This window comes from Trachinotus anak, unplaced genomic scaffold (assembly GCF_046630095.1).
Source record: "Trachinotus anak isolate AG129_WGS33_773 ecotype Australia unplaced genomic scaffold, CSIRO_AGI_Tana_v1 ptg000019l, whole genome shotgun sequence".
Lineage (NCBI taxonomy): Eukaryota > Metazoa > Chordata > Actinopteri > Carangiformes > Carangidae > Trachinotus > Trachinotus anak.
This window is the reverse complement of record NW_027273870.1, coordinates 134184-146579: the sequence shown is the minus strand read 5'-3', so window position 1 is coordinate 146579 and position 12396 is coordinate 134184. Positions and strand designations below refer to the sequence as shown.

Here is a 12396-nt window from a genome sequence, read left to right as displayed (position 1 = left end):
GACTTTGGTCACCAGGAAATGTCAGTGACGTACAGGGTATGAACTTGCTCTTCCCCTGTGTGTGTGTGTGTGTGTGAGTGTGTGAGAGAGCGAGAGAGAGAGAGAGGGAGGGAGAGAGCTACCTGTGAGAAGATAAAGGGCCTCGTTGAGCAGACACTCCTCACTGATCAGAGCTCAGCGGGCAGACGGACATCAGTTCAGTTCAGGTACGAGCTTCATTCTTCTTCACACTTTTGAATTAAAATATCCAACTATATGTACTGAACAACCAAAACCCTTTAATTCTTATCTAAATACACCTAAAAGCAAATTACAGCAAATAAGCATAAAACCTGATCCAGTATCCAGGACGTTTTAAAACAGGTAACTGGTTTTATTGTTGAGGCTAAACCACCAGGAATGTGATTTAAAACCTATTTTGTAGTTTCATTTATATTTATTTTGTAATCAAAGATTTATCTTTCAAAGTGAGGTCATGGTTGTCTCAGGCATTTTGTTAGTAATACTACAGTATTAGTACTAACTGACAGTTCTCAGTCCAGTTATACACAAAACTGAACTGGAAACTAGTTTTTACAGCTGATGTAGGAACCTTCAGATTTTCTCTGACTCTCTTGAAGTTGCATTAAAAACTTATTTTTCCTGTTTTGCTGCCTCAAGGCTGTAATCAAACATGCAGATAAAAACAGGTGATTTTACTGGTGTTATTGGAACATTTTATTGCCTCTTGGAAACAAGGTAACAGTTGCCAAGTTCGTACTGTCTGTTATCGTCAAAGCTGCAATAAGGAAGAAGAGATCAGTAATTATAAAGCTGATCTCACTTCACTGATAGAGAGAGCAGATGGAAACATTACACAAGGTTGGGAACAAGGGTGTGTGTGTGTGTGTGTGTGCGTGCGTGCGTGCGTGCGTGTGTGTGTGTGTTTTATGGTTCTTGTAGTCTGACAACCAGTAAGCTCATAAGATACCGTCACCATTAATCATGAACTCATCAGTGGAGTTAGTTACATTACACCTTTTAACCTGTATTGCATAGATTTAATGGCAAAGGACCGGACAGACAGTTTTATTCTCTGCTGATGTAGGTGTGGGTAATAATATTTAAGGTAATATTGATAAAGATTACCACAGTCTGATAAAACTGCTTTACAGTGAAGGGGACAAAAGTTCACAGCTGGAGGAAGTGAATTCTTCTCCCCTGCACCACATGTAGCCTCAGTGGAAGGACAAACCTGCAAACAGTGTGATTCAAATGTGTGCTTGCCTGTTCTTTAAATAATATGTGGGCAAATTCAATTAAAAATAAAGAGAGGATGTGAATATGCAGCTTATTTCACACTTCAACCGAAACCCTGTATGAAAACTGATGTGAGGAAGATAGAGACTTTGTCTGTTTCCTGCCAGTCCTGAAGTTAATGTGTAACCAAAGCAAATGCCATTTGACCCATGTTGGTGCTTGTGCTCTAAGTCAGCTCCATACCATTGATTTTCCTGTGAGAGGTAAAATGTAAAATTGTCCAAATCACCTGAGCAGTAAATGAGGTAGTAAACATTTGATTGGATTTTATCTGAACTAATGCACTTTTTTCTTCTCTTTTTTTAACAGTGTGAAGAAGAAAGAAAAATAAGCCAAGATGTGTTGCTCCGGCTTTCTCAAAATTATGATGTTTATCTTCAATGGCGGCATCTTCGTAAGTTAAAAAAAGAAAATCTTCTGCTTCTACTGTCAAACTCGATTTCATGTGTTAGTGCAAAGGCTGGTTCCCCGAGCTTTGTACAATATTCTTTTACAGCTAAATCTGGAAAACTGTAGCTGTGTACTTCCTATGTTCAGTGATAGCTTAAAGGAAACGTCTGACATGTTCAGAAATACACTTGGATGTTTTTATGCTGAAACCTGGATGAGAGGATTTATTACCACTTTCATATGTGTCAGTTAAATATAAACCTAGAGCCGGGAGACTGTTAGCTTAGCTTAGCACAGAGACTGGAAACAGGAGGGAACTGTTAGCCCAGCTCTGGAAAGCACCTGGCAAAATCCTCTCTGAAAAACTCCAGCATGAGGTGAACTGTTCATATTCTCAGACAAACTGGCTTCCACTACAGAACCCGCTTCAACAGGTTAAATGTAATGAAATGATGTTGAATGACTATATTTACCAGGTACATGTGAGTGGCATCAACACTCAGCAAGAAAGTGAATAAATTCACTTTCTTAAATTTATTTATTTTGTTGAAATGTAAAAGCCCATTATTTAATTAATATTATGTCTTATAAATAACTCTCATTTCTCTGGTTTAAGCTCTCAGCACAGAACAAGTATTTTTAACTAAACAAAAACCCGAACATTGTTATTGTGTGATTGTTAAAAACACCCCGACCGTACAATTTCTCTGCCTCCCGTCATGCAGGTGGCAGGTGCAGCCATCCTGGGTGTGGGAATCTGGGTGAAGGTGGACAGCGGTTCTCTACTGGGTCTACTGGAGGATGTGGACAATGCACCACCTGAGATATCCCAGCTAGTCAACGTGAGCTACCTGCTCATGGCAATGGGGGGTGTGCTGCTGGTTATTGGCTTCCTGGGCTGCTGCGGAGCTGTCAGGGAGAACAAGTGCATGCTGCTGACGGTGAGCGATGTTTGATGGGTCAAAGCTAAAGACTTAGTGTGAGGTCTGACCAAAGGGACATAAATCTCCTGCTGTTGAAATAGCAATGAATTTTAATTTGTATCTCAAAAGCACAGAGAGCTACATTAGAGCCGAGCTGGACAGAAACAGTAAATTCTGGTTTACAGTGAAATGTATTTATCATTTCCTCCCCCCTCAGTTCTTCAGTATTGTGCTGATTATCTTCCTCGTCGAGGTTGCAGGAGCTGTGGTGCTGCTTGTCTTCCAGGGTTTGGTAAGTGACTTTCAAAAGCTTCTTGGCAACAACTGCAAGTGGTCAGGTTTAGAAACTTGGAAAAAAACAGCTGAGAGACTTTGATAAAAAGTCGACAATATGATGATGTGCTATCGTCTATCTGTCCTTCTTAGGCTGAAGATCTTCTCGGTGAGCTGGAGGCAGGAGTTAAATCAAGCATTCAAAAACAATACGGCAACGAAGATGATGCTGGTCTGACCTCACTCTGGAACGCCACCATGGAGGAGGTACTGTATTATTTGAGTGAACTCTTTCATCCTTAGATAAAAACATCTCTGAGGTCACAGGCAATGATGTGATCCAACTTTTGAGATGAAAGTAAAGTCATCTCTGAGTGTACACCTTTGATTTCTTGTACTGTCTTTACCAAGTTACTGGGATGTGTAAAAATGCAACAAACTAATGATCTTTAATTTTTCCTTTCTATAATTGAGCTGCCCGCTCCTCTGTCCACACTATAACACTTTAACACTTTGTGGTTTCCTTCTAGTTCAAGTGCTGTGGATTCAAGAACTACACAGACTTTGAAGGCTCACCTTTTAACACTGGCCATGGAGGAAATGTTTATCCAACCATGTGTTGCAATGCAACCATCACCGGCTCGGGTCCATGTAATGCAGCCGCAGCACATATTTCGGTACGAGACCAAGTTACTTTTGGTTTAACTTCATGCACGTTAACAACAAAACCATTAATTGTGATGAAGTGCAACAGTCTCTGCTAAAACCTGTTGTTTCTCTTCCAGAGGGTTGAAGGCTGCTTTAACAAGCTGCTGCAGCTGATCGAGGACAACGCTGTGATCGTTGCAGCTGTGGCTCTAGGAATTGCTGCTCTTGAGGTACAGAAAACAGCCCAGGTTACTTACATCAGTCCAGAAGAGTTGTGTGTTCCCCACAGTTACTTTGATAGAGAGGAAGATGGATGTCTGTCCAGACTGTCACTTGTTCTATCGTTTCTCTCATATGGTCTCAAAGGTCACTTTTCTTATCTTCATATACATATTAATGACACTAGTATGAGGACAACAATTTACAGATGTTCCCTGAATGCCTAACATGCAGGCAATGGGTAAAGGCTAGCTACAGCTCACATCATGGGGGGCCGACTCAGGGGAGCAACAGCTGTGTACTGTATATATATATATATATATATATATATGAGGCTGAGGAGTTTTATTCTGTTGATTTTTATTGTCACAGCTTCAAACTTCATCACTAACTTACTACTCAGGTTCTGCTCCTCGTGATTTTCAGGTTAACTTGTTTAAGTTTAAATATACTTCATAATGTGGAGTCTGTAACCTGTGTCTCAGCTCCATTATACACTGTGTTTAGATGAACTGCTGATGACCTGTTGTCTTTACAGATTGCTGCCATGGTGGTTTCGATGGTTCTCTACAAGAAGGCTGGCAAGTGACGACGTCCCGTTTGAGATGAGATGACATGATTGTAATTAGTGGAGAAATTTTACTTTGTGTAAAGTTTATTTTCCTTTTCTTTGATTTAAAACAGACAGATGACCTGAGGCATGCGTTATTGGCATGTAGAGCATTAAAACCAAAGATGACGAGATAGTCACTGAAGTTACTGTTCTTTGTTTCAAAACTGTATTGGAACGTATCTGTATCTGAACTTATACTGTAATTTATTTATGTTTTAAGAAAGGCTGTTTTCAACTGATTTTGTATGTGCTGAAACATATGTCCAGTAATATGTAATGATGCTCAAGTTGTGTCAGTTGTTTCTGTCCCACACATTCACTGAAATAATAGGATAAATGTATTTTTGTATGTTTGATCATATATAAATAATAAATGTCACAATCTTGACTTTTACAATTATCAACAAATTGATTATGGTTTTCTTTTTGTTACAATAGTTATTTTATTTTCCACATAAAAAAGACTCTAGACTGAGCAAAACAGGTAGAAAAAAATAATAATTAAAGCGAAATATATATGAGAATTTAAGCTGTAGGCTTGTATATATATAACACCATGATCACTATAGACAAAGTTCATTTCATTCAAGTCAGAAATTTTCCATGACTGCTACTGGATTTATCTGATCCCAGACAGAAGCAGTTATCATTATTACTGAGATAAGAGCACAACAATCAAAGGTTATGACACCACTGGAAAAAAACAATTAAAGTCCTTTAACTCTCACCCCAATCATATTAATTTTATATTAACGGCAAGTCCCAAGCGGCTGATTGAAAGGAGGGCGTTCCACCTTCAACAAACCGCATCATACTTTGGAAAATGGACAGTATTTAGTCAAAGAGTTAGAATGAATTTTCTGTGGTTTGTATCTACTTTCCTCAGGGACTTAAAACATTCAGAAGTAGTAAAAACGTGTGCAAATGATTTTTGCTTTGCCAAATATCTTAATTCTGGTTCATCCTTAATATAGAACCTATGATGTTATAGACAGTTGTGTCTTAAACCTGCTATAATCACTGTTTTTATACTCACAATTAACCACATGACCAACACCAGTAGGTTCAAATTATTGTCAAGAGCTAGTGGAGACCAAAAACAGAGGTAAAAGGAAGAGTGAATTGAAGACATACATTCTAGTTATCCAAGTTATAATATGTAACTTTTCCACATTCAAATGTTTAAAAATGACTCCACCTATGTTATATATTTTTCTGAGTTATGTACTTATCTCAAATGTTTCTAGCAATTCCCAAATGAGACAAATACAAATTTTAATTACGGTAAGGTGTGTCAATGATGTTACAGCCCCTGCATGTTGGTCAATAAAGATTAAAAAATAATAATAATAATAAAAAAATTTAAAAGCCTTGTGGTTGTTTGCCACAAGCTTAAAAAGTGACTTTTATCCTGGATTTAAATTATCAGAGAAAACTGTCAGGCAAATGTTAGGCAGCTCAGGTCCCATCCCTGCTTCAGCTCTGAGGCGTCCCGCGTCCGCTGGAGAGCGTTGGCCAATCTCTGGTTTCTAACTGAAACTGCTTGGTTTGATGTTTTGGTCCGTGTGAGGCAGAGAGGAGGACACCTGCTGATCGCTGCCGGGAAAACCAGCAAGGACTGACGGAGAGAAGGGAAAGACATCCGGTGACCTGCCTGCTTGGTGGATTAGCAGCTACATGCTGTGTCTGTAAAAACATCCCGAACGTCTGGCTCAGAAGTTATCACTGAAACAAAGGTGAGGAGTCTCAGTTTCCAGCCATTCCAAAACGTGTCCGCGCAGAAGCGTCGGCGGATCACTGGTTTTCAGCGTCACACAGCTCTGTGGTGTTTCTGCGGTCGGTTTGTCACACACCTCTGCGGATAATTCGGCTGCTGGTTAAAACCTCCCGCAAGTCTGGTTCATAAACTAGCAGTTAGTTAGTTAGTTAGTTAGTTAGAGTCTGAACTCCTGTGTCGCCGTAAAGCGTCGGTGAAACACGGACGTAAACACCTCATGAACAAATGCAAACCGGGGGAAGTGATAAAGACAACAACTCCCATGATCCCTCGCTTTTTAATTTACCCAACGCTGTCTTGGTTATTATTTTTGCATAAATAATAACAAGGAAACAAATGAATGCTGATGACTGCTGAATAACGCGTATTCAGTTTATCAGTGTCGTATTTGCAGCTTATATCAGCTGCTTCCAAGGCCCGAAACATCATTAAATACAGGTGTATTTGTGAATGTGTGAATTTAAAGGCAGGACTATAGTCAAGAGTGATTTTTAAACTCATAAGAAGTTTTGTTAATGGATCAGTCTGTCTTGGGTCCAGATATTTTATCTACACATGCTGGGTGAGAGTAGACAAGTGATTTTATTTTTCCACCAAATCCCCCAACAGACTGTGTCTTTGGATAGTTATTGGACTGCTGCAAGTGTGGGGCAGGAGATGGAGCTGACAAATACTATTAATGAACAGCTATTGAATTGCTCGGGGTAATGGAAAAGTTGAAGTGTTTGATATGGTTTAGCCTTAAGGTCAGAGCTGCTTTACTTTACTTTATCCATGTGAGTAAATGACATTCAACAGGTTAATGGCTGCTGATACATTTTGAGACAATTGGCATTACACAGGACAACTTACAGTGTGTGTGTGTGTGTGTGTGTGTGTTTAGTAGGGTTTAGTTCAGTTAGTGACGTGTAATGTGTGCTTATTGCTGAAGAGGCAGGTTCTCCCAGCACATGCTCTGTCAGCAGCCGTATATTGTTTACGAATGAATGACTGTTGCACTATTTTATACCTTCTTGTATAATCATTATTGTTCAACTCAATTCAATTCAATTCAGTTTTATTTGTATAGCGCCAAATCCTAATCTACATTATCTCAAGGCTCTTTACAGGGTCAGGTCAGACCTCACTTTGTTACAGAGAAAACCCAACAGTTCCCACAAAGAGCAGCGCTCGGTGACAGGGGGGAGGAAAAACTCCCTTTTAACAGGAAGAAACCTCCAACAGAACACCGGGCTCAGGGTGGGGGGGGTCTGCCTCGACCGGTTGGGTTTACGAGGAGAAAAGGGGGGGGGAGGGGGGGGGGTGAGAGGAGAATAGAGAGAGTGAGAGAGAGTTCATACTTAGTTGCACAAATGTGAAATTTATGTTTTATCAGAATTTTTTTCAAACAGTATTTTACAAGAGGAAAGAGCAGCATGGGTCATGGGTCACTTCCTTCAGAAGACTGAACCCAAGAACCAGGACACAGAGCAATACACTGTAGTTCCCTAAGCAGTTACTCATATACTAACCCACATCATTTAATTTGGTTTTATTGACATTCTTCCTTTTGGCTACATCAGCTGTAGATGCAGGAAGTTGTGCAAAACAATAATCCTCATAGAAAGAAAGTGTTTGTCCTGTTTCCAGTTTGTCACAGAGGACATGACTGATGAAACTGTTCCTAAACCGAGTTCTTTCTCTCTGTAAATATGATTCATCATCATTTTCTGTGCCTCCACAACTGCCACATTAAACTCAGTTTAACCCCAGTGAGCGGCTGCAGCAGTGTCATTAGTTCATCCAAATCTTTTCCTCTCAATTATTTAACAAGTCTTCTGTTGAGAGTCAGCAAACCCGTCCTGTGTGTGTGTGTGTGTGTGTGTGTGTGTGTGTGTGAGAGAGAGAGAGAGAGAGAGAGAGAGAGAGAGAGAGAGAGAAACAAGGTGGCAATGCAACAACACAAACAGTTTCTAAATGGTCATCCACAGTTCATTGGTTGAGGAGAACAGGCCTTTCTGCACTGGTAGTGAGGGAGCAGGGGTGAGAGCAGAGACAACACTTTGTAAACTCTGCCCTCTTGTGGAAAACGTTTATTCTGCAGCTGCAGAATGTGAATTTCTTTTCCACAGTAACACTGAAAACACCCTGACACGTTCCACATGACCCACTGATGTTACAATCGCTCAGTATCGTTGGAAGCTGCTGTAGGTTGGTGTTGGTTGGATTAAAACATGTGTTATTTCGCCTTCTCTTTCTTGCATCTCTCTGGACCATGATGTTTAGTAGTGGAAGAGAAACAGACGTTAAAAAAGGGGGAATAAGTTAAAGTGCCGCTTAATACCCATGTTGCTATGAGAAAGCCAAACACCCTCTTCAATAAAACACTGTCAGCAAGTCAGGCCATGAAGAGGCAGCGTGTGATCAGGTCACGGGTGACAGAGCGCACTGAAGTCTAATGGTGTAATGATGGGACGAGAAGGGAGCGGCTGGGAAGCTGCTCGTGGGAATAAATGGGCAGGAGACAGCTTGATTACACAGGGAACATAAACTCATTATTGCTTTATAGCCAAAGGTTACAGGAAGACCTACTTAAAATGAAGGGCTTGTTGACTAAATGGCATTTTAACTACACTTGTGTGTAGCAGGTGTTTTCAGAGCAGACAGTTTATTTCTGCTGTTTTTCAGTCTGATCTGCGGGTTCAGTGAAGGAGTGTGTGGCATTTATCTTCAGTTATGTCTGGTTTTTGTGTTTTGTTTTTTTTAGACAAATTCCATCTGTCAATATATGATGGTGCTGAAATTTTAAATAATCTACAAGATGCTAAATAATACCAATAAAAATAATATTTGCAGCTGTTGCAACACTTTCCACCACAGCCATGAAAGTAACAAATGAAGAACTGACTTTTGGAGTAAAGGATTTTATTCCTCCTGTAGTGTCCAGATACAGGAGCTGCTGAATTTCCCATCTAACTGTGGATTTTCATCTATTTTTTATCTAAATAGCTGAAACTAATAGCAAAAACTGGTACGTGTCCGTGGAATCAACCTTCAGAGAGACCCCTTCAGGTGTTATTTTTTATGACCGTGTTTTTAGTGCTCACCTTGAAACTGAAATCCCCTCAGTCTGGCAACCATCCACGACATGGAGTTTTAAGCTTGGTGTGATGTCTGGTCTGGTGTGGGAATTGCGACACCTTCTCTGCGTCGAACAACAGGTGAGAACTGGCAACTACCTCTATAAAAGACTCCCTGCATCACACTGGCAGTGACTGACAGCAAGGTTGCCATTTGGAACCTTGGACCACACCACCAGACAACTGTTGCTCTATTTATGTTGTTTTTGTCCGTTTTTGAAATTTATTGCCGAGTTTCTGTTTCTCTAAATCAACCTCTTGGTGTCAGAGTATGGCTCTCCTCCTCAGCCTCATCTTTTTGTCGAGTTGGACAGTTGTCGCTTTTACATTTCCTCACAACACTTTGGTCAACTCTTTGAAAGGGTCCGGGGTTGAGTTTGAATCATCTGGCAGTGGACCTGATGAACATTTGCGAGGAATCGTCAAGGTTGTGCAGCTGGACCCTCACGCCCTGGTCCAGTCAGGGTTCCTCAGAAGGGGACTGACCCCAAGAAGAGCCCCCTCCCTCAGCCCCAGATTGCCCTTCCCTGCCTTCTTGTCTCGGGGGCGCCCAGGTGTGGCCCCAGCCTCCAAGGCCCCTGTGAGTCCACTGCACCACCTGCACCCTAAAAGCCCTACGGAAGTGGAACTGAAGAAGAGACAAGGTCTGCAGATGTGGCAGAGAGCCATTGGTAAAGGAGACAGGACCGTGTCCCTGCCGGTCGGCCTGAAGGACGCCACACAGACCTGCGCTGCAGTGTCCTTCACTCAGGTACGAGGGAGATTTTCATCTGATGTGTTTTGCCAGGACTTTATTTGCTTTCTTTGACAAATAAATTTCTGTGCACACATAAAATAAAATTAACATAGAAGTTTATTAAGACAACTGATTGTTACACAGACAAATAGAAAATAGCAAAGTTAGGAAATGTTTATTTTTTTAAATTTTTTTTAGTGGTAATTGGAGACGTGTCTGTTCACTCTTCTTAGCTGTGACAGTGTGGACTTGTGATGATGATCATAAACACAGAGTGTTGATTTTTAAACCCTAAGAGGTGAATTAAAACTGACAATATTGCTGTGATGTTTGGTTTCATCTTGTTCTTCTCTGTCACCCCCCCCCCCAGCATGTGACAGCAGAAGGATGTGACACAGTGACGGTGCACAACAAGCTGTGTTTCGGTCAGTGCAGCTCCCTGTTCATCCCGTCAGAAGGGGAGTTTGCTGGGTTGGGTGCCGGGACGGGGGCCCTTCGCCGCCGGGCCCCCTGCTCACGCTGCGCCCCGTCCAAAGCTCACACTGTTACTGTGCCCCTGCGCTGTGGAGCCGAGGTCCGGGAGAGGCGGGTGATGATGGTGGAGGAGTGTAAGTGTGAGACGGGCAGTGAGGACAGGAGTGTCGAGGCTGCAGCTTCCATGCAGCTGTGACTGTTTCACAGCTGTTGTGACAAAAACACTTCACATTTGTTTCCTGAACACTGTGATTATTCAGTTACAGCTGAGATAGACGGACGGAGGAAGTTTTTCATTTGGTCTCTGTCATATCATACTTAATATTTTCATACTGTTTGCGTGTTTCTGTTTGTGTCTGAGTCTGAATGTGATTTTCAGAGTAAAACACTCTGGTGCTCATTCCACCAGTGATTGTTGACAAAATGACCTGAGCTGTGGTCATGCAGTGTCCTGTTTCCACAGAAGACGCCGTCCACACTGGACTTGTAAATGTGTAAATGTTCAAAACTGTGTTTAGATTCATCTAAACTGAAATATTGTGATGTGTAATATTGTCATTAAAATGTCTTATTTGTCCACATTCCTTTTGCCTGGCATTGCTAATTAGTTTTCTGCCAACCCTGTTAGATTTACAAGTGCAATTTACTTTGCATGCAAAGCTCAAGTAAAAACATGAAGAGCATTTGTTGTTTTTTCCAGCCACTCTCGTATTCAAGCGTTCAAGTGTCAGCTCCTATATTTTATTAAAAAGCTGTGTTCCCGCCGACTTTTAGCACGTACCACTTACATCTGAAAGCACCAAACTAGAGAGCAAACGAGCTATTGAGCACGGGTACTTAGCAGTAAGCAAACATAATTGTTTCAGCATGGACCCCTGAATTATGTATAGGAACCAGCTATTCTCATGCCCAATCTCTTTTCAGAGTAGTTGTGGGAATTTGAACATCATTCACTACAGATGCACTTGAGCGAGTGGGCATGTGTGATTATGTGTGCATGTGCTTTTTTTCAGTTAGGGACCATAAAACCTATTATTCATTTATATCCTGGCACCTGGGCCTGGTAAAGTGAACTCATCCCACACATCCTTACATACATTCCCAGAGGAGCATAAAGAAGGGGGCTCTTTACGTTGCCTTGGCATGCTGTCAAAATGGCTGCTTAGATGGCCATTTGCATTCACGTGGGCTTTGGAAAAAGTGAAAGCGTTCATTGCACTACGGGGGTGCATTGAGTCCCTTGGATTCCATTAGCATGTGATTAACAACTTGGGTTGATGGCTATATTTTCCAAGATTGATGGGACAAATATTTGCCCAGGTCTTAACTGTGAAGAATTATGGGCCACTTTTAATTAGGCACTTGTTTTTTCTAAATGTGCAGACGGTGGAGAGGGTGGGAGGCTCGTACAAGCATCCTAACACAGATCAAATCCTGCTCTCTCCTCACAGTCTGCAAAATGCCAGAATCTGAGTAATTAATAACTAAACCTGCACCTTGTTTAGTCATTGATTTCTGTCATTTTACTGTGGTTCACTCACCGTCTGTAATAATCTACCCACTGCACCGGTGTGTGGTGATGATGGTGGAGTCATGATCTCACTATCTCACTGTCGATTCTCTCCAAACTCTGCACCGCTCTTCTTCATCCACTCTTTTGTCTTTTTTATCTGGAAAAAAAAGGGAGATAAAAAGAAAATGGGCATGGTGGAGGGAGGGGGAGGGAAGGGAGGAGGAGGAGAGGGGGGCAGTTGTTGATTGAACAAACAAGGTGCACAAGAGAGTGCACCACTTAGCAAGACAGATGTCAGCCCCCTTTGCATTGTGGGATCCGGCGGAGCACTCCTGCGTCATTAAGGATGGCCTGGTTCCCATGGCGAGGGGAAAGGAAGGAGCGAAAGGAGGAGGGCCCGCTGCCAAGTTCA

At 41.7% G+C, this 12396-nt stretch overlaps 2 protein-coding genes and 1 long non-coding RNA gene across 4 annotated transcripts in view; 2 read left to right on the top strand and 1 right to left on the bottom strand.

Annotated features, from left to right (window-relative positions):
• Window positions 1–60: 60 nt before the first annotated feature.
• tspan34a (tetraspanin 34a) lies at window positions 61–4773 on the top strand. The gene is made up of 8 exons (XM_071504110.1): window positions 61–206; window positions 1609–1693; window positions 2415–2630; window positions 2830–2904; window positions 3039–3152; window positions 3416–3562; window positions 3671–3763; window positions 4291–4773. Exons 2-8 carry the CDS (start codon window positions 1637–1639, stop codon window positions 4339–4341), a joined length of 753 nt encoding a protein of 250 aa, XP_071360211.1. The 5' UTR covers window positions 61–206; window positions 1609–1636; the 3' UTR covers window positions 4342–4773.
• Window positions 4774–8676: 3903 nt separating this feature from the next.
• Window positions 8677–11424, top strand: dand5 (DAN domain family, member 5). The gene is made up of 2 exons (XM_071504109.1): window positions 8677–10012; window positions 10368–11424. The coding sequence occupies exons 1-2, from the start codon at window positions 9533–9535 to the stop codon at window positions 10665–10667; spliced, it is 780 nt and encodes a 259-aa protein (XP_071360210.1). The 5' UTR covers window positions 8677–9532; the 3' UTR covers window positions 10668–11424.
• Window positions 10548–12396, bottom strand: part of LOC139636244 (uncharacterized) — a 26883-nt gene continuing 25034 nt past the window's right edge. For both annotated transcript variants that reach the window (XR_011694371.1, XR_011694372.1), the window contains 2 exons: window positions 12013–12141; window positions 10548–10678 (listed from right to left, as the gene is read on the bottom strand). This is a non-coding gene — a long non-coding RNA (uncharacterized lncRNA). The remainder of the gene's footprint in view (window positions 10679–12012; window positions 12142–12396) is intronic.

What these genes read in the sequence shown, in the direction of transcription:
- tspan34a (XM_071504110.1), top strand. Translation starts at nt 1,637, where the DNA reads ATGTGTTGCTCCGGCTTTCTCAAAATTATGATGTTTATCTTCAATGGC. An exon ending in TCTTCAATGGCGGCATCTTC is followed by an intron (nt 1,694 to 2,414) that starts GTAAGTTAAAAA and finishes CCCGTCATGCAG; the next exon opens with GTGGCAGGTGCAGCCATCCT. An exon ending in ACAAGTGCATGCTGCTGACG is followed by an intron (nt 2,631 to 2,829) that starts GTGAGCGATGTT and finishes CTCCCCCCTCAG; the next exon opens with TTCTTCAGTATTGTGCTGAT.
- dand5 (XM_071504109.1), top strand. Translation starts at nt 9,533, where the DNA reads ATGGCTCTCCTCCTCAGCCTCATCTTTTTGTCGAGTTGGACAGTTGTC. An exon ending in CTGCAGTGTCCTTCACTCAG is followed by an intron (nt 10,013 to 10,367) that starts GTACGAGGGAGA and finishes CCCCCCCCCCAG; the next exon opens with CATGTGACAGCAGAAGGATG.